This window comes from Diorhabda carinulata, chromosome 3 (assembly GCF_026250575.1).
Source record: "Diorhabda carinulata isolate Delta chromosome 3, icDioCari1.1, whole genome shotgun sequence".
NCBI classification, from domain to species: domain Eukaryota; kingdom Metazoa; phylum Arthropoda; class Insecta; order Coleoptera; family Chrysomelidae; genus Diorhabda; species Diorhabda carinulata.
In genome coordinates, this window is record NC_079462.1 from 8319133 (window position 1) to 8342276 (window position 23144).

At 32.9% G+C, this 23144-nt stretch overlaps 1 protein-coding gene across 2 annotated transcripts in view; it reads right to left on the minus strand.

Moving 5' to 3' along the window:
• LOC130891751 (protein pellino) overlaps positions 1–23144 on the minus strand; it is a 119446-nt gene that overhangs the window by 34422 nt on the left and 61880 nt on the right. Inside the window, exons 1-2 of one of the 2 annotated variants that reach the window (XM_057796688.1) lie at positions 15191–15528; positions 11565–11660 (exon numbers count right to left, since the gene is read on the minus strand). In XM_057796688.1, the coding sequence (XP_057652671.1) occupies positions 11565–11660; positions 15191–15237 (143 nt within the window). In that variant the 5' untranslated portion in view covers positions 15238–15528. Of the gene's footprint in view, positions 1–11564; positions 11661–15190; positions 15529–23144 lie in introns of those variants that run through there. The other variant, XM_057796689.1, reaches the window with a different exon arrangement.

The following is a 23144-nucleotide window of genomic DNA, read 5'->3' on the forward strand; positions in this document are numbered from 1 at the left end:
CCGATCCATTACTCAGTCGTCGATATTTTTATTCGTAGAAATTTTATTATAAAGATGATAACCGAACAACGGCATCATAAATATATAATAACTCATAAGTGTTAATAATTGTCAGATAATTACCTATTAGTAACAGATGTGTTCAATTATGTATTTGTTTTATATTTATGAGGATTATATCGAGAAAAAATGGTTATATTTATTTTAAAAACAGCAGCTTGGTAATAAAAATATTACCGCAGTTATCATCAACATATGGGTAGAGTTATGGGTAAACCAATACTAATCAACTATATTGTTGAACGGAACAATCTTAAAAAAATAGGTATTGTTCTAAATTGAAGGGTCTTCTGTCTCAATAAAACATAACATAAAGCAATAACATACATCCTTCCACTTTCCATATGGACACCCTATTTCTTACTTACACGAACCCATGCGATACGTTTCCGCGGGACAATGTAGTGAGCAAATATTGAACGCCTATATCTTAGCGGAGCTGTTTAGCTCCTAGAGATTCGGCTGGCGCGAATAATTGTTCAAATATGTATTGGTTAATTCTATTTCTTATCTTACCAGATATGTGACATTGTTATAGAATTATAGAGCCCTATATGTTTCAAAAAAAGGTGTAAAGTCGCAGACGGGGGATTTTTTACTGTCGAGGTTAGCAGCAATAGTCGAGTGTTTGTCGTTGCCATTTAAAAAGTTCATTCAATATCGTTTCTCCCTACAATTCAACTTCTACTGTTCTTAGTGTCGCCGACTGTTATGTTCTTCTTTTCACTAGTGGATGACATCAAGTGCACCGTTTATAAAATTGAATCGTTTTATTGCCGAAATAATTCATACCGAATAATGATATTTGCAGTAATAAAATTGGAAAGGTAAAAGATAAGTATAATATTTCATCATAGATAAGTGTTAACAAAAAAAAAAAAGAAATCGGTATATATGTTTACTTAGCCTGTAACCACTAAAATGTAGATGAATTTTACGAGGTATGCTTCTTTTTCGTCTTTACTCGGACAACCACAAACGCTGAACTTCTTACTGTCAACTGCGGCTGTAGAAAGTGGTCTGTCTGCAATGACACGCAAATGAATAAGCATTCGGCCCCTTTTAGAGCAACTACAACTAGATCACAGTAGACACATTTGATGCATATTGCCTCCAAGAAATCATGTCGTCCAAAATATGAATTAGTTATATACACTGTGCGTCAACGACAACGGGCCACACGAGGTTATTCAAATTTTTACATGTAGTTTATTTTTGTTTTAATAAATGTATGATGTATTTATTCATTGATGCTTTTAGCATGTTATATGATGTTTATACGGGTTACAATTAGAAAGTAAGCAACAATTCAAGAATTTATAAATTTATTAAAAAACAACACTTTCAGTTGACACTACAATAATTGAATAAAGCACACACAAAAATTGACGGGGTTTATTTTTCAAAAAGGCGTATTGCCACGTGGATACTGGATGACAATTGAATGACTCATGCGATTGGGCATAGAACGTAAGACATTCTAAATGTTTGCTTGAGGAAACTACATTCCTCAATCAGGGCCAATAGGAGCTCTTCACATGACTTCTTACATGTCTTTTGAGCTGGTCTCAAATAGGCTTAATAGAATTGAGATCGGGGCTCTGAGCTCTTGCCACATTTGGTTTTGATTGTATATGAGATATTTTCAGGTCATTTTTGCGCAAATCTGTCGTTGTTTTTATATTCAACTCATCAGTCAACACATGATTGGTTAGGTACTAGTGCTAGGTGTGATTAGCAAGAGCAAATGGTAGAAATTCGCATCGGTACTAGTAGCTCCTTCACGTCAACCGTCTTGTACTGATTCTCTATGCTTTTTGGACCGTTTCGCACTCAAACTTGTATGGTTTTGATATACACTTGTCGTAAGACTGCAATTTTACGGGTGGTTTTTACCAGATTTTAGTAGCAATTGAATTATGATACGTGGTTTGCAATGTAAGTCACTCATTTCTCATAACACCGCCAAAACTGTTTCTTTATAAAACACTTTCTTTGAAATCAAACTCACTAAAAAACTAAAAGACAGCTCGTTTGATGGGCAGATGTATACGAAGTGTTGCTAGTCTTCGAGTTATTATAATTATTATTTATTAATGCATCTAAATGTTCTTGATTAATTTTTAGAAAAAAGATAAAATTTGACGTTTTGACTTTTCTTTAAACTCTCTTTTTCGTGTATTAGATTCCGTTCCAAGAATTTTTGAATCTTTATAATTAAATTTATGTTTTTTTGATATTCCATGGTTAGGTTAGGTTAGGTTCGTTAACGCAGTTTTATTTTTTTTATCGTATTGATGACCTTTTAGTCTATATTCTAAATATTGAGAGGTGTGCCCAATACGATAAAAAAATAAACTGCGTTAACGAACCATGAAATATCAAAAACATATGAATTCAATTATGAAGATTCCAAAATTCTTGGAACGGAATCTCATACAAGAAAAAGAGAATTTCTAGAAATAGTTCACATTCATGAAAACGAAAAAGCTATAAATAATAAAAAAGACCTAAATAATTTAAGTAAAATTTATAGCTCTATTTGTAAATTCTAATAAAACTACAAATAATTTTATTGATTAAGTACTGCTACATATTTGAGATGTAAGGACTAAGGAAAATTAATTTTCTTATTAGAACATTCTCTATTTTGATTTTATTTTTATTTTGATGTTCATGATATAGGTGATCTATTGATTAATATAAATACGCAAATTGTCAGTGTCAATATCGTAGTTAAATTTAATCTTCAAATAATTAAAGGGTTTTCCAATAAGAGGTGTTATTTTGAACAGCCCGCTATTTCGGTAAATGTCACTTTTGAAGCTGTCATTTTTTGACATTTGACAAGTAGAAACTACGCCATTAATGAAAATGGAACGATACACGCTTCAACAACGCATTAAAATTATTAAAATTCACTATAAAAATGGTGAAAGTTTGGCAGAGACGGTTCGTAAAACTAAAACATTTTTGAGTAGACATGAAGCACCTTCTCGGACCGCAATACAGAAATTGGTGGAAAAATTTGAGCTGTTGGGACAAGTTAGTGATGTGAAGAATAAAACCCGTGCACGTCGCTCAAGAACAACTGAGAATATTGCTGCTGTAGCCCAAAGTATTGAAGAAAACCCAGGTTTGTCCATTCCTCGACGTTCTTTGGAATTAGCCATTCCACAAACGTCATTACACCGTATTTTGCATAAAGACTTGGGTCTTAAGCCCCTATAAAGTTCAGTTAACACAAGAACTCAAGCCGGCCGATCATCAACAACTTCGTGTCTTTGCTGATTGGGTCCTTGAAATGCATGAAAATCATCCAGAATTTCATCGAAAAATCATCTAAACTGATGAGGCCCGTTTCCACCTTGGTGGTTACGTCAATAAACAAAATTGTCGAATCTGGGGCTCGGAAAACCCAAGAGTTATTGTTGAAAATCCTCTCCATCCTCAACGCGTGACTGTTTGGTGCGGTTTATGGTCTGGCGGTGTCATTGGACCTAACTTTTTCGAAAATAAGGCTGGAGCAACAGTTACGGTGAATGGATTGCGCTATCGAGAGATGATTAATGATTTTTTATGGCCGGAATTGGATGGTATTGATTTGGACAACGTTTACTTTCAACAAGACGGCGCTACGTGGCACACAAGCAACGAAACCCTCGATCTTTTACGGGAAAAATTTCCGGACCGTGTTATCTCTCGAAGAGGTGATCACAATTGGCCACCGAGAACTTGTGATTTAACACCTTGCGACTTTTTCCTTTGGGGCCACGTGAAATATAAGGTCTACACCAACAGTCCAGCATCGATTCAAGACCTCAAAGATGGAATTCGTGGGGCTATCGAGGACATAGGGCAGCCGCTTTGCAGTTTGGTTACGGAAAATATGGTCCTGCAAGCGCAGTCGTGGCGGCCATTTGGCTGATGTTGTGTTCCATTATTAACGGCACACCTTCATCTTTATAATGAAATAAACATCCGATCATTTATCTCAAAAAATGGATTTTTCTTTGAATATCAAAATAACACCTCTTATTGGAAAACCCGATATTAAAAAAAACTTATTTTAGAACAGAAGAGACCTAAAATCGAAAACATTTATATGCATTAATGTATCAAAAGGTCTAAGAAATAAGAATTTAAAGAAATTATCATTTATTACATTAAATAAAAATAAACTTTGGATTTTTATGTTTCGGTTGAGGTACATTCCTTCTTAACATCACGACTGATTTATAATGAAATTTAAATATAAAATAGCAGAAATAATGAAATTTAATAACTTAAACTTTGGTATCGAAGGTATTTCATGTAAAGTTATTCAATTAGTAATGGTTCCATGTTAACCAAACAGTTTGTTTTATTGAAGGGTGGAAATAAGTGCAGAGGCTTGAAAGAATTCAATTTTGTTTCATGAATCGATTGTAAAACTGTTCAAAAATATAAATTAAAGTCAAAATTCTTATTCGTTCAAAGTTATAAGCTATTTAGTAAGTGCCCTTCGGTACAGTATCCGAGAACATGATTGCAGAACGGAGGTAGGCATTCATATACTACCAGGTATATATTTTCAAGAGATGTTTTTATTCGTGTTGAAATTATTAGAAGCATTAGTGCCCTTGTAACAAACCATCATATAATATTAGCTCACAACCGACCAACAGTTGCAAGCTGAAAATGATGCATATGAGGCTGAAGAAGGTTTGCAATATGCTTATGGTATAGCTGATTAATTGATAAGTTGTTTCAATTAATTTAATACAACTTTACATTAACTTTTTCTGTCACTTTTTTTAAAAGCGTTTTTCGTGAAACAAGTTATTTCGAAACAGTTTCTAATTTCCTCACCCAAGTGTGCTGTATATGAACCTCAATCGTAATATGTATTTTTATTTTAACTACTTTTTTATAGTAAACAATATTTGAAAAATGGTAAAAGACATGAATTAAAATGAGGATTATATAGAAGATAGACATACTCGTATAAAAGAGTAATTTTCCTATGATATAGATTTCAGATAAAAATTGTAGCTTCCATCGTGTTCACCAACTGCTGAGTCGGATGACAAACTACGATGTGTATCATCTGATATCTCCGTTACTTTTCAAGTTATATTTTTGTAAAATATGGGAAAATACTCATCAATATACGTATAAAATAACTAATAGTTTCAAAAGATAATATCAATTTTTCATAGCTTCAAAAAGTGAACGAAAATTAGCAAAAAAACGCCTTTTTACATGTATTTCCGACTGAATTGCAACTTACTGGTACCGTATAATTTTATGTTATTAAAAAAAGTTATACGAGTAAAGAAAATTAATTTTAAAAAGTTTCAATTTCAATTATCTTTGACAAATTGATTCACGAAGAGATAGACGAAACTATATTTGTCCTACTTATTATTTACTTGGAGTGAATGTATCGTCGTATGAAACAAAATGAGTTGCTCTTAATCTCATTCGACCTCTTGACCTTTTTTTTATTATTTTCGCTTCGAGGAATGAATACCCACAAATGAAAGGGAAGCAAAAGTAGAACACTGTCAACTGACTTTAATCCGTCAAGAAACCGTAAAAATGATTCGTTATCATTTTAAACAAATTATTTCTGATTGTAGCAAAACGAAGCCGATCTATTAATAAGTTTTCAATACGTTAAATATAGATTATAATTTCCTTGATATACATCGTCTATGTATTTTTATTTAAAATTTTTTCAACACCTTAAAGGACAAGAATTTTTGCCACATATTTTCAGCATATAGAAGCGAAGTTGCCAACACACAGAATTATTAAAAATGTTACACTCAAAAGGAATAATTCTTTCATTTTGATTTGTAGGCACTATCTTAACAATACTTAAAGCGGGTTATGCTTAAAATATCAAAGTTTTATTTTTACCCATGTAAGAAAAAACAATTTTTTTTTGAAGAAACCTGTTCACGATTATCGATTTTGGTAGAGTTGTGATGGTTTTCTATTCTATTCCGAAATTACCAGTCGTGTTATTAGTACCCAATCATGGTCATACGTATGTGGGCAGTAGAAGGTAGAGTAACACGAAGAAGACCAAATAGTCGACCAAGGCTCAGGAAACTAGTTCTGTGAGACTGACCAATCGTGTAGAGAAGTAGACCTATTACTATAAGTGCTACTGTCTTTTGATCTGACGCAGAAAACGGCGGTTCTTGGAGGTAGAATGGCCAAATATCATATACAGCAACGAATCACGATTTTGTTTAGGTGTGCAACACGGCCGTAGAAGAGTAAGATGCCGCCATCCAAAAAGATGGCCTTGATGTGGCCATCCCGATTACCAGATTACCAGAAAGAAAACTATCCAATTCGCACAGCTTCTACAAATTCTATAGCGTTAATTCACGAAGATAGAAATTTTTTGAAACTAGAGTCACCAGAAGACATTAACTTTCTTTTGTCGACGCCTAGGCATATACAGGAGTATATACAACTATGGGGCCGTCGAACATACTCTTTCAGAATATATTATGTTAATGAAATTTCTTGCAAATGTAGAACATATGCTTAAAAACACTGGTCTGCGAAGAAAAATTTATTTTTTTGCTTATTTTTATAATTGTGAAGGATTATAACAGATGTGATAATTGATTTTAAAATAAATGTATCTCGTATATATTTACTTAGTTAGACCAACCACCTTATTTAGCGGATCTTGCACCATGTGACTCGAATCTGCATTAAAAGGAACAATATTTGAGTCTGTTGGAGCCATGTAGGGCTAGAGGAGGGATATATATTGAAGGTGATGATAAATAAATATACAAAATATCAAAATAAAATGTTTTCTCGTATAATTACACTATAATATAATTATACATTTTATCAGACTAATCGATCAACAACAATCGGCAAGCATTGCTTCCGACTGTCAATGTTCTGATGAAATCTTTCACCGTGTTCATCAGATACCGTTCAAATATTTTCGGCAAAGAAATCAAGTTATAATCTATAAAATAAATGTGGAATGATATGTTGAAGCTTTAAAAGATTGGATAATTTCCTTGTAGTTTTCACTTTTCAAAAAACTTGTATGAAAGCCCTTTTTTCAGCTTCAATAAGTTAATATCAAAATTTGAGTCTTTCATAAGCTCTTCTATTTGAGACTTACAAGATACCCAAGTAAAGAAGATGAAAGTGTGATTGTCTATTAGGGAGCTCAGCGAAGAATCAGATCTAAAATATAGTCCATAAGCTTTCTTGATCATTATTATAACCCCTCGCGCCACAAGACATTTTTGAGATTGTTTGGCCGTACCGGACTCTTTGCGAATATAAAAGGAAAACCTTTTGTCAACCTTCTAACTTTGAGAAGGCCACGCCAGACCAGATAAAAGTTTTCCAGAATTACTGTTATTAAGGGATTCATGTAGAAATAATGCAAGGTCAATACACTCAAGAAGATTAACTAAAAGTTTATTATTAAGTTTTTACTTTGTTTTTAATGAAATATTTCATCGTATTTGTTTTATCACAGCTCATACATAAAATAAAATGAAACATCATTTATTTTGCTTAGATTACTGAGATATTTTTATCATTAAGAAATTTTTTATTTTCATATACATAAATAGCGCACAAATTCATGTGCATTCGATTTTGTTAGTTGATACTATTCCATTTTTTATCGCGTTGATGACTTTTGATCTATTTTCCAAATATTGTTTTGTTTGTCCTATCTAAAGAGTATCATAATTATTGGTAGAAATTTCATACATAATGTTAAAGGTTGCTTTTAGTTTTTGTCTACTTAAGAATTTTGATGATGTGTGATTTCAATGGAAATTATCTTAATTACATAATCGCTAAAACTTTTTGATAACTGATAAAATATTCTTGTGTATATGGCAAAGAGAAAACGATTTTCGAAGGCCGTTTTTTTCAACCTCCGATAGGATATAAATAAAAGACAAGTTCATACAAAACAATAATTTTATAATCAAAAGATTGGTACACTTACGGTTACTTTTCGACATAATTACCGAAGAGATTGATACATTTGTCATATCTGTGGACAATCTTTTCAATACCATGTTCAAAGAAAGTTGCCGCCAATGTAACCTAACCGTTCAGTAACAATAGAGTACAAAAAAGATGTTGAAACGCACAACACCATCACTCATGAAGTTGTCCACATACACACGACTCATTCTCCGATGAATTTCTGCAGCACTATGGCCTTCAGCCTGTTGAAAACGAATCACACTTCGCAATTCACACTTGGCGGAAGCATCTATAATGGCGGACATGTTTTCGTGACCGTAGCACTACGCCGAATGACGTCTGAGTGTCAAAAATACGAAGAGTGTAGTGCGAAAGTTTCGCACTCGCCTTTAGCCCATGCTCGCTTTCTTCTGCCCGTGTAGCTTCATTATAGTTCGGTTAGTGCACGCTTATGTACTGTTGAACATATAGGCTTTCTGATATACCTGTCGTGTCCAATTTAAAACTTGTAAAGGTCGATAACAGGGTACCTTACTTTGATCCTTTTAACGTTACTAGGCAAATTTTAAGTGTTTGAATCCCGGACCCGTGAATTCCCTGCAGTTTCTTACTCCTACATGAAACAGTGACATTCGGGATCGTTCATGATATTTATGGAGATCGATTCTTAGATTGTCGTGACTGGTTAAAAGACCAGTCGCCAGACGAATTTTGCGTTTGTATAAGTGAAACGGTTGATTTATAAAGACACGCAAAAGACCTATCCATGTATTCCATCTTGACTAATGCCAGGTCTATCCAACCATCTCAACACAATTTGTCTTTCGAACAGACTCCTGAGAAATGTAATAGCTACTTTTTTGAACATACCAAGAATGGGTTATGGGTCCATTGTTGGGTTTACTATTTCAAGTTTGGTAAGCGGTTCAGCGTCGTCGTTGCCGTTGTTGCTCTATCTACCAAACAAACAATCACTGATTTTTTGTTGTATGTATATTGTGATTAAGAACTCTAAGGATCTATTGTGTTCCCTTTTCTTGCTGTGGCACTGGGGATACACAGTATTTACAGTTGATCTGTTAATCCTTTTAGAGTAGTGGAATAAGTTTCAGCTGCCAGAGATCTTCGTCTTTAGTTCATACGATCGCAGATACAATACCCCGTATTTCCTTTCGAGACAATGTTGATAAAAGTTTCGTCCTCCACATAACAGAATTGCATGTTGCGTTTTCTGTTAAAATTAACGTCTTCAGTGGCCCTACAAGACTCCTGTTAGAATTTATATATTGGTTTTTCATTAGTTGATACATTAAACAATATAATTTCCCAGAAGTATATTTGCCTTTGTCTGATATTTTTGTTAGAGTGAATTTTGAATATCAAGTTAGTTTTTAGTATATATCATTTCGTTTTTATGTTGATTTTTTGAAAAAATTTAATTTCATTATTTTGTTCAATAGTGATATTCATGAATAGCGATTAGCGAAATATTCGCAATAATTTCGTTTGTATGAATATGTTTTATGAACATTTGAATAAATAAAATTCTTAGGTGATAAAACTTTAACTATATAAATCATACGGATTAGGAAATTAGTTCATTGAGATAAGTTTCACATTTCTCCTTTTAATTTAAATAACTCTTACTTTTTTACCGTCGAAGCCATCAAACAAATTAGTAATAAAGTAATAATTGTTCGAATTGAAATGTATACGAAGGCAAACTTCTAAACCGATTTACAATAAAAAATTATAAGTTATCATTTGTTCCTGGTATTCGAAGGACCAATTAATTAAATTAATATTATGTAATAGTATTTAGTTTATATTTTGTTTCTTGAAACAATAATTATGATGATCGAATAAAAATGGTTGCAAACACCCTCCTATATCTAAGGGTGGGAGATGCAACTCCGACTTGTTCTATATTATTGTACATCTTTCTATTTTTCCATAAAGGTTGACATATTTTTCCAACTTCTTAAGCGCCTCGGAAGAGAGATTATTAATCTGTGGATACCACTGATTTACCGCACATAAAAGTCAATTTTCCGAAGAAAATCGTTTAACACGCAAGTGTTTTTGAAGTACACGGTCAAATAATTTGTTATATTTTTGTTAGTCAAATTTTATTTGAAAATGTGCAAGCTAGTTTCTCAAATAATGTAAATGTCTGACATGTTTGGTCAAAATTTTGATTGACCATGTGTTTCACGAACGTGTTTAATAGTATGCAACAATGTTTGTCAAATAAGATCTCAATTATCGCCCGAATCCATGGATGATAAAACTGCAACGAATGAAAATAGAAATGGCGCAAAATTGCTAAAAAGATTTCTTTTGCAAATTATTTCTGTAGATCTTCATGTAGCATACAATCTGTCGTAATAGGACAATAGGTACTTGATATATCAATTGAAAATGGCAATGGAGAAGTATCCTCCAATAAGGGTCTTTTTTTTTAAATAATTTAAATAAGTTTTTATGACAACATGGACTATAATTATAAGTGATTGTTTTTATATTTTAAATGAATCTATTTACAAGTTTGATTCGTATCTTTAAACGCGACCTACTTCTACGTTTTCTGCAGTTAGTTTCTTTACATGCTTCCACGTAAACAATCACTTTTAACACTGTTGGTTGTCATTAAAAGTGTCACTTTTAATAGCAGTTGTATAAAAACGTATAAACATCGTGAAATAAAAAACAATTTATATCAAGTTAATATAGTTGCCTGTTTATTTATTTAGATTTGTGTGTTTGCGCTGAAAGTATTGTTATGATATAAACAGAGTTATAGCAAAAATATAGTATTTTACTCGTCGTACAATGGTCTCATACAATATACTATTTTCGATTTCTTTGAATAATTAAAAATTTAATTTTGTTACCTTGAATAATACGAGGTCTGGCAATTAAATAACGAGACTGACGCCTAGAGGGCGCACTAGACGGGTGGGGTGAAAAATGAGTAGTGCGTTGGGTATCTAGATATCTTGTCTATGCATGTCCCAAAACAAATTTCCGTCACTATAATAGTATTTTTGCAGTAGCGGTTTGAAACAACATATCAATCTCACATTTCTCATTAAATTAAAGAAAATTCCGACAGAGTGCTATAAATTGTTGCAAGGGGGCTATGGGAACATTTCTTTTATCTCCCGCGCGTGTTTTTGAGTGGTAAGCGCTTTAGTGAGGGCGAAGAGAGCACTGAAGATGACCAGCGCCCAGGTCCACGACATGGTCCGTGCTGGTCTTGTTCAGTTATGGTAGAAGAATCTAAAGTTTGGCGAACGAGAATGTTCGGGGAATTCGTTTGATGTTTTTATTTATGTTTTTATCAAAGTGTCGAGTTGTTTATATTGTTTTCAAGAACCACTTTCTAAGAAGATCTTTTTCATTCATTTGGAACTTTGTTTACCTTCTAGAATTATGCGAGAACTTCTTGTGGATATAATTTCGTGTTTGTTTAGCAGCGAGAGTCATCAAATATAATATAATAGTGATACACTTACCCTAAAATGACTAGTTCACCATATTTGACTTGTTTCGGTTTTTCTGAATTGGCACTCTCCTGTTCTTCTAAAATTGGAGATTCGGTGCCATCCGATCTGAAATTGAGTTAAATAAGAATTAAAATATGTTACTAAATACCAGTATTTCATCCAAAGATTTAGTCAATTTATAAATATGTACGTTCGCGCTTGCGTTCTCGTTCAACATGACTAAAACAGATTACAAAGTGTGATTTATAAACACGAACCTCAGCGCTCGGGCTCCAACGCCTACCTACTATGAAGTCGATCGTAAAGCCAACGAGAGCGCCAACGCGAGCGCGAACGCACGACTTTATGAATCCACCTAATATTAAAGATAGAGAGAGCGAGATACGAGAGCTTATACGAGAAAACCTGAATTGCCGATAAAGAACATTGGTATACTATTATCCCTCTCTATCTCTCTCTTTTATTCTGATTAGATCGTCATGACATAAGAAGTTTATATTTTAATAGTACAGAAAGATAGAGAGTGGTAAATCGATGCTCTTTCTCTCCCTTCTTCCAATAGTACAATTCCAATCACATAGTGCTATCTCTATAATTAATATCAACTCTATGATTTTATCTCCTAACTAAAACTTGTTGGTGTCAAGATATTTCTTTCCAATGTTAACTTCGAAGACATGGAATGAAATTTCACTGGTTTAGTTTATTAACAAACCATATCTTATGTTTTAAATGATACAAACTCAACAAACTGATAATGTATTAATTCTATGATTATAAGTTTAATATATGTTGTATTGTTTCAGCCCCCTGTATTTTAAAGAATTTATTCGTGATGAAGGAATATACGATATACAAATTTCAAATCAGTTAATGAAATATATTTTTTTCGTTCATCAATTATTATCAATGAAAATATCTACAAAAAATATCAGTCGAAAACAGTCTCAGAAGTGAAACTTTTTAAGATATTCGAAGCCTGTATGAGTGTATCAAAAAACTCATTGCAATGAAGAAAAATTAACTTGAATAATAGAAATGGATTATAATGAAAATAAATTAATATGTACAGATAATTTCAAGTTTACTACTAAGAAATCTTTACTTGTAAGTACATTTTTTGAAACAATTTTTTATAAAAATTAAGCCACAAATTCGGCCCAATTTACCCGGCCCTGTATATTATGATTTGCCAGCATTCTCGCCACACTTCTCAGCCTCATTTTGAGGTGCAAATCATTATACAGTGTGGAACAGCCAAATGGAATAAATTCGTTTATGAAATAAGAACATGAAAGGAAAAACGCTTGGACACCTCGATTTTTGTTTTTAAATGCTTTTTTTCTTCAAATAAATTATACAGGATGTGTCATGTGACAGTGGCAATTACCAACTTTTTTTTTATTTTAAATGCAGCCAACTGTAAATTATTTACTTTTTGCAATTATTCAGAAAATTCTGGACATAATTCATTTACCTATCTATCTTCACCTGTTTCGGAAATATTGAGTAGTTTCAGATCTATTACCAAAATTAATATTTATAAGTGTTTTTACCTTTAGGTCGTGGGGAATTGATTCAATAAAAATACAGGTAGAGATTTATTCATCACACAACTGCCGATTAATTAATAATATGATATAGCAAAAGCGACAGTCATTTGTGTCTAAATGATAAGTGCGTTATACATAACAAAAAAGAAAATTATTTTATTTTAGCTACATTACACTCAAAAACAAATAATTAATAGTGATTATTATTAAATAATGGAGAAACATTAATGTCAAGTACGCGTGATTCGTCTTTTTTAAGCCATCTAAGATGAGGGGTTTAGTTTTGTATACAATACTTTTCATCCATTCAGGTACTGCCAGACATGGATTTAGTAATGGGACGATGGTCCTTTTACTTTATGTAATTAATGGTTTAGGAGGTATATAGATTTTTAGATTGTTGTACATAAAATGATCGTTGAAACCGTTCGCCATAAAGAAACATTCTGAAGAAAAAGATCAGAAATTGTAATTATTTATTGAAAAAACTGACAGGAAGTATTAAAGTAATGAATAAATGAATAAACATTTTTACTACATACTAGACTGACCTACGCTCGTTGGTTTCTAGATAAACAGAGTTGATAATATATTTATTGGAAAAAGTCCTGTTTACTGATGAAGCTGGTTTCACACGAGACGGTTTTATTAATTCCTATAATTAAAGAATAGAAAATCAACACCGATTTTGTGTTAATGTGTGGGTAGGAATAGTTGGTAATAATTTAGCAGGTCCAAATTTTTTTATAATAATCTGAATGCTCAGCGATACTTAGAATTTCTCCAAATTGATTATGGATTTCTCCACAGACACATGTGGTTCATTCATGATGAAGCTATTCCTCACTTCCTAAATGATGAAAAAAATCATCTTAACAATGTTTTTCCTAATAGGTGGATTCATCAGGGAAGTCCGTTTGCACGGCCACCGCGTTCTCCTGAACTAAATACAATGGATTCAATTTTTTTTTGCCTTAAAAGCACTAAAAAGGCCTATCTAGGAATAACGTTGGGACAAACAACCAGAGAGAGGATAAAATAAAGGACACAAAAAGGCTATCAAACCTATGGAAGAAAAAAAACCTATTAAAAATCAAAAACATAAACAAACAAATCAAAATAAAAATGTACTGAACCCTAATAAGACCAGTAATTACGTATGTGATGGAAACAATAGTAATCAACAAAAGGGAAGACAACTTTTAACAACCGAAAATAAAATAATGAGAACTATAACAGGTCCAAACATAGCACAGGAGGGAGAATAGAGAGCAAAGAAAAATGAAGAAATAGAGAAAGAGCTGGAGAAGGAAAATATAATGAGATACATAAAAGCACAAAGACTCAACTGGGCTGGGCATATAACCAACCAACTGAAAAGATCAAAAGAATAACGCAATGGATCCCATTGTGGCCAAGACAGGCCGAGAAAGACTTGGAGAAACGAAATAGAAAAGGAATGGAAAATAATAACAAAAGCAGCCAAGACAAACGATAAACTATAAAGAAAACAAAAATAGAAAACGAATTTCAAATCGCTATAAGCAATAGCTATAATCCAAAGGGTGGAAAAGCTTGATGACGATGATGATTAAAGGCCTATAACTCAGAAACGAAGGGTCGTATGAGAATTTTTCTTATGTCACAACATTATTTTCATGTTATCTACCCACTCCCAAATTTTTTGCATCAAGTCCCTGTATATTCACTCTACTATTTGTGATTTTTATTTAAAAATCCCAACAATTAGTAATATATTTCTGAATTTGTCGTTTGATTATTTCCACGCTTTTGGAATTTCAATATAAAATATAAAATTTGCAATAACAATTTATTTATTTAATAACTGTACAATCTACGAGTAAAAAAATATTTTTTCGAGCAATAATTGTAATAGAAAATATTTATACCAAATATTATTGTTTTTTATTGGGACGAGAATTTTTTTGTGTAATAAAAAGGTAAACATTAGTGCTTGACACGTATAAATTCAATTACTGATCGAATTGTTTTGAAATTCTGGAATCTACATATAATAATATTCAAACAAACGGTATAAAATAGAATAAATAATGCCGTTACCTTATGTTGACTTCTCTGTGAATATTCAATAAACACAAACACCGCATTATTTTCAATATCGCATGACTGCACTTCTAAACCGATCTTTAACTGTCATTCACTGGCGAACGAGTTGTTTTTTCGCGAAACGTTTATGATTAAACGACATCAACCTTTTCTCGGCAACTGTCTTGTTTTGTGTGAACTTACTCATTTTATCGCCACAATAAATGCACACATCCAACAAAGAATAGATAAACACCTAGACGGTTAGCGCCGTAAAAAAAGGATTTTTAAAATAAATAAACAGGCACATACAAAGCGTTGTCAGCTTACGTGGGCTGAGCAATAAATTGACTGAAGGAGACGGAGTTCGCGGAAATGTGAACGAAAATTAACGAAGATAAGCATTATATTTTTATCTACATTTAGATTTCCCATTCGTATTGTGCTCTTTACACGGTATCGATTTCGTATTTTCCGAAAACTAAACAATGCTTTTGTTTGAATGTATCGAAGTTCAAATCAATGACTTTTTAGAATTTCTCGTTTATAATAATTTTTAAACTTTTTGGGATTCTTAAGAATGGATGAAACAGTAACATATTTAATGTTCAAAAAATCGTTTAAATTAAATAAACAAATCAGGAATTGATCACTTAAGGATTTTTAATACTTTGTACGAGATCTGGATATTAAATAACGAGACTGGCGTTATAAAATATTTTCTTTTGAATACATAAATTTTTACTGGATATCACTATTACTGTATGTTTAACTTAACCCGTTGTCTGTCCCGCTGTCCTCAACGACAACAAAAATGTTCCGCACACTCACACACACACACATGTGCGCGTGAGAAGTCTCGTCCCTCTAAGCATCCACCCCTGGATAAATCGATGGATACGAAGAATATTCCACCACCTATTTCGACACGTCCTCATCCTCTTTCGCGTCGCAGTTTCGCGCGTAGGCTCCTTCCTCTCCTCTGAGTTGTCTGGGAGATTCTAGGAAGTCTTATCTTTTATCTTATGTTAGTCTGTTGGTTATACACTCTTGACTTCTTGGTCTGGACGTCTTAATGTGTGTATGTTTTCGTAAACATCTTCCAACCTTCTTCGACAAGAAAAGATCTAATCTGAGTGGTCCTTTGCCTTCTCTACAGTTAAATCGAAAACTTATGGCATAAAACATAATTTTTTTTATATTGATAATTAAAATTATTTATTAAGTATCGGAAAGTCTAAAAGTTATAAACACTAGTCATAATACATTTACTGAAAAACTGAAATTATAGAAAATTTTGATTAGTTTCATTTATCGAATAATTTCAGTTCTTGTAAACATTTTGTAAAACTTTCAATTGCCACTCGTAAATATAAACACACACTCGGTGTTCTCCTATCTCAATGTCGAAATACAAAACGCATACGGTGAATGACTTTTTTGAACTCGGTGCAGACGTAGACGGCCAGACTCACGCTGTTCCGTTTTTTCCTTGACATTTTCAACGTTTTATTCATTTAAAGGACATGGCGTTAACGAACTTTAACTTTAAATTGCTTCATTTAGTCGCGATCTAATAATTCGTTTGTGGATTAAACACGTACACCACGTTGCGTAGGATATTCACACAAATTTCAAGCGTGTCTTCATCCCCCTCGTCTGACAGAGTTTCTACGTAAAACCTAAATGAATCCAATTGTTGCTTTTAATTATAAACTATGATAACGATAGTAGAAATGATCGATAGAAAATTTTATCGTTTCAAAAAATTAAAATTCTTCTATTTTCGTTCATATACATACTACACATCTGATAGTTTAGTGTAACTGATTGCTTGTAACGAGAAAAAACTTGCGAGGTTCCGGTTCACTCCAAAAATATTGATAAACTGTAATATAAAACTATAACTTTCAGCAAAGAAAAGAAGCTTATAAGTACGATTTTAACATACCTTGAATTTTCTAATACCACTCTCTGAACTTTTAGGGGCTCTATATTCTTAGCTTTTTGACATCATTCCTCATAAATTAGAATAGTTCAATTTCATATTAAAGAAATCTTCACCAACGCGGAGAATTCAGTCTCAGGTAACATGATTTACTTAAAAAGTAATCCGCAAGAGAATATCCCATACATGAGCTCCCCAAGTTAGACAACAGGACCAAGCCTGGGCCGGGACTGGGAACTTAAGGTTCGGCGCGATAGCCTTAGCCCAAGACTGGCAAGCTTAAGTTTGGCCATTCAATGGGAACCTAGACTTGGGCCAGATCTGGGTAACTCAGCCTCAGCCATGTGTGCGGTTTCCCACCATTGGCATAAAAACTGCCGAGCTTAAGTTTGGCTGACGTTAGCAGAGAAGGTGAAGTCCCCAACATTATGCTTAATACGTTTAAGTCTACCGTTGATTGCACTACCGCTCAATTTTTTCTTTTTAGGATGGTTCGTGTTTTAATTGGCTGTTTTTCAATTAGCTTTGTTAAGCTAAAGTTATAATTAAATTCTTTATAAACAATGTCTAGTTCATATCAAAGAATTAAGAAGTGACGAGTACTGATCAAAATAAAGAATACTATTAATGAAGATAATAATTTGGGTGTAAGTGGAACAAGTGCAGAAAGGATTTTATTAATAACATTTGTTTTAGTGTCAATAGTGATTCTTCTGATACAGAACGATGTGATTATTTACGTATTAACTTCGATTTTATAACTATGTTCATTGTTCCAGAATTTCTTTCGTCTAAGTATCATGCATCCAACAATAAACAGGTTAGTCGCTTTTTATCAGGTGCAAAAGATCGAAAAGGCGGCCGTGCTCAGCGTGAAAATAAAAATTCAGTAATTCAAGAAGAATTAGAAATCACAATTACAGTAATTACTATTTTGATCATCAATACTATATCATTACTATATCATCAATACTATATTTTAATTTTTTATGATAATACAATCAAAGTTCAACGTTTTGACCATACTTTTAGTTTAAAAATATGTTAACTTTTTTTTACTACTTATTTTTGATTATTAGAAAAGAAGATTTTAGAATAATTATAAGAATTTATTTATATCAACTATTGACAATTGAAAAAACTACAGTTTTATAAAAGATAGATCTCAAGTAAGCTTGTCAGTGTGGTGCAATAGAAATGAAAATAATTAAAATATAATAAACCAACAATGGGCCAATGTTATCAACCAAGCCTGGTACACCGTTATGATTTCAATCTTTAACGAAGGTTGTACCAAAAAGGGCTTACAAGCTGGGCCCAGTCTAGACTAGCACACATGGCCCAATTACGGGCAACCAAACATGGGTCAGCCTTGGCAGTGATGCTTGGGCCAATGGTAGTACCAAACCTGGCTCCCTGTTATCATTCTAGACATTTACCAAGGCTAGGCCAAACCAGGCTTACAAGCTTGGGCAAAAGTTGCACAGCCTTTGTCTTGGTCCATATCTGTCCCAGTTATTTCTTCTTGTATGGGTTCTTATGACTCCTTACTTTGTCAGCAAGTTTTCATTTATTTTTAGGGAACAGCTCTGAATCAGGGGAAGGAAGGATTAGAGTTTTAATACAAAAAAAGGCTAAAAAGGTTCTAACTGTGAGAGAATACCGGAAAAAAAGTAACAGTATTTATTGAAAGATGCCATTGATACAGAAATCCAGAAGACCATTTCAGTGATCAGTGGACATTGTACTGTTGGCAAAAAACAAAAAATATCAGGACAACGTAAAAGCTGAGAAGATCGAGCATCTGCTTTACCAGTCACTGCCTTGACGAAAAAACCACGTCAACTGATGGGCGACGACAAAATAGATTGCCTCGAAAAAAATAGCAAAAATAAAAAGTTTTTTTGGGTTGGAAATGATTAAAAATAAGGTATATACGAAAAAAGATGAGATGGTCTATAGCTAGTTTCCAAATTGTGGAGTATAAAGGACTCCAGGCCTCCGTTTGAACCACAACCGTCTAGATCGAGGTTTTCCATACTAACCCAACTCAACGTGACTTAACAATGGCGAGAATAAGGAAGTAAAGTAACTTTCACAAAACGTGAAGACCACGTGGCTTCATCCTCAATACTAGACAGAGACTACACGCGATCAACGAGATGATTTATGGAACGGGATTTTTTATCTACACGTATATGTGTGTGTGTCAAAGTCAAATATAGTACTTGTGCTGATAGGCTATTTTGTGTACACGTCGACCTGGAAGTATGAATATTTGAATTTGAATTAATGAAGTTAGAAATAAACAGTGTTTTTGTGGTAACCCTGTAGTTTTCTGAAATTGTTGTTTGGCTTAGAAAACCGTATTTACATGATAATAAAAAACGTCATTCTATTTTAAATGAAGGATAATAACGAAAAGAGAAAGAAAAATAATATGCGTTGATAGCAGAAAGCATCATGTTTTCCATTATCGATTCACGTTTTTATTGTCTGTTGGCCAGAAAACACCCAGATAGTCCAGTGTCCAGATAGACACTAAAAGTTCATATTATTTTACGTTAATATAGTGTAAAAAGCTTTTTAATAATTATGGAAGAGCACCAGTACCTTCGCATGTCTGGTTTTTAAAGCGTCATAATATATTTGTTCGCTGGTGAAAAGTGCTATCAACGCTTCAGAATATATAACATATTCAACGATGTTCCTTAAGTTCATTAAGACCTTATTGATGTAAGATACGGCCAACTTCGATACCATCCTTTGAAATGGAGATATTAAAGAAAATATATGGTCCAAAATGTGAGAATGGAGCATGTAGATCCAGATGTAATCATAAGCTAAATCAAAAATACAAGGAAGTACAGTTTTTAGAATTTCTCAGAGTACAGAGAGTGCGATGGGCAGGCCGTATATTGCGAATAGATAATACAGAGAAAACAACTGGGGAAGCAAACATAGGGAGGCTAATGCGTGCAGCACCATAGAAGAAGATTGTGAAAAATGATTTAGTTTCATTTTAAATGCAACTTTCGCAGCCTATTGCTAAATCATTCAACAAATCACGCACTTTTAACATTTCCGATATTCCTCTTTTGTGTAATGCCGACAATATAATCAAGAAAAATATAAATTTCGTATTAATGTTGATACCACTGAAATCCTGTTTCTCCGCTATTATTAAAAGTTTACGACACCGAAAATTTCTTTTATGATTAAATACGCATCGTAAAAATGAAATAACGCAATGTTCACTATCTGTACTGCTTGCATAACTAATCGATACACCCAAGCGGTATCTCTAATCTGATGAACTGCAAACAAAGAAACAAAAAAAAATTGGGAAATTGTTTGCGAGATGAGTACCTAAGGCGAGAAAATAAAAACAGATTGTTGGCGTTGCCGACAATAATAATGTAGGTAGGTCTTACTAAAATCCGTAGGTTCAAGTATTCGCAAGGCCGTAATCAATCTTTATTAGGGAACATAACGGGCCACTACCAACGACTACCGATTACATCAGTTATATAACAATCATATGCATACAGGGAGGAATTGAATGTTTTTATTTGATTAGATATAAAAATTAGTAAATTAACTCCCAAGGGAAGATAAACTAATAAGATTGCTTCGAAGTTAGATATTTCAGAAAGTATTTGGAAGTTAAATTACTGAAATTTTTCAGAAATAGATTCACACAGTTATCAAATGAAAATTTTTCAACATATTTTATTTCACTTTCTTAAAATACACAGTTTAACCATTTTTGTACTTTTAAGCCGTAAAAAAATCGGCAAATGAAAATTGGTCTTTTTAACAGCTTCTAAAATGGGAAAAAAACAGTAATAACGGTTAAAAAATGAATGTACTTGCTGACAATAATCTATTATGAATCAAGAGGACTTCTAATAGATTCTTTCTTAGTATTTTTCTTGGTAATATCACTGGTCATGGTCCGGCTGTTTTCTAGGTCTTGGACGAGCAGCGTAGTAGTATTTTCTGAAGTGAACTGTCAGCTCCCTCACCTGGATGTAGAATGGATCGTCAGCTGGTAAATTCTGCTACTGACGGTGTAGTCCTTGATGTCCTAACCCCACTTCCATTTTTTCGATTCCTGATCTACCAATGGGCGTTCACTATTTGCTCCAGGGTGACATCTTGCTAGATGTGGAGCTTCTTTCGACTAATTTTGTGAGTCCCCACACTGTACATGATTACGGGGGTGAAGACGGAAGTGATGAGATTTAGTCCAATTTTGAAAGTTATAGATTATGCATTTTTTCATTGTCATATGACTATAATTAAAAAATAATGGAATTTGTACTCAAAAGGTTTGTTTCAAACAACGTTTATTTATCATAGTCCTCTTGTGCACTTAGCACACAACATGCATACAACCATCGAGCTTTTTAAAAGTAATTTTTAATTCTCGAGTCCCATTAATACTTGACGAGAATTTTTTATGTTCTTAACTCTATAATTTTCGATACAATATTTTGTTCATTCGCCCAAATCAAGTATGAATAATATATTTGTTTCACGTCTTATTGGAATTTACAGCTAATCGATATATTATTTAATGCACAGCATTCCTATACAATACTATATACTTACTATAATATATTTACAAAATTCTCCGAATTCTTTTTAGCTCATAATTTGGCAAATAACGGTGAGTTATAGTACGAGTATAATTTATTGCAGCTTTGCTAAACTGGGTTATACTTTTTTTTTAAATTCTACAAATACAGATACCATAAACAAGGCCTCTAAAATATTTGTTACATTGTTACAAAAGGGAAATTTTTCTTTGCAATAATAGATTGGGAATATCCTGATACGTTTAACAAAACGAGAACTGTCCGATAAGGAAACTACTGGCTGAGTTATGCTTAGGTCTGAGTCGAGGGGAGAGATTGTATTCAGAAAAAGAAAAGTGTGCATTAGTAAGGCCCAAGGAATTTTATAAAAAGTTTTTCTTATAAAACTATAGCTGTCTTGTTATAAAAAACTAGTATCTACTTTATTTAATTATTGAGTTGTATAGTAAATAAATTTTTTATCATTATAATACGGAACATTGACCATTATCATCAACCACGTCAATCTACCATTGTAGTATTGTACCACAAAAAATCAATTGAATATTTGGAATAAAGTTTTAATTGTCCAGCATAAACAATAACTCCTTGTGTCCTGGATGGTTCTTTATTGAAATAGTCATTCTAACAAATAGCCACAGTATGATTACTAAGAATATGAGTTACATCCATATACAGAATCGATCCTGTTCCATTTCTAGATTGGATGGCATACAAATTACACAATAACGGATATTACGGTTTTTCATTGAAAGTTTTCTGTAGATTTTTCAATTTTTCCCACGAAAATCCTATTTTATTTTTCCATATATTCAAACACGAAGACATTAATTCGATGTTTTTCTCCTTCAAATATTCAGTTGTTTTTCGTGCTTCATAGGAGCTGGCATGAAGAATCGAATCATAGCTTTATCACACCTATATGTTCGTACAAAATGGATTGTATTGAAATTTGCTACATTCTAAGAGACGCATCTGTCTATCGAAGACAACAGATTTTGGCACATATTCTCTTAAACGTTCACTATACACAAATTGGCGCCTTTAGAAAAAAAAACGTCAATGTTCACAAATACAGTGGTGTCACAACTCATTAACACCATCTATTATTAAATTGTAAAAACTTGAAAGGCAACCCATTTTTATTTATTTCACTTTTACTGTTCACTTCGTTCTCTTCGCTCGAGTTACTGAACGTCAACAACCGCACTGTCGAAATTTCTAGAAAGTGACATTTGGAACTAATATGAAATCGATAACATTGTTGAATTGAATGAAAATGAAATCATTATCTATCTACGACTTTATTGAGACTTATTTACATTGAAAGACCTAAAAGCTTTCATCATATACGAGATACGTGTTGGCTTAAACGACTCATGCCTACGTCTATGCCTATGTGCCTTAGCACATTTTG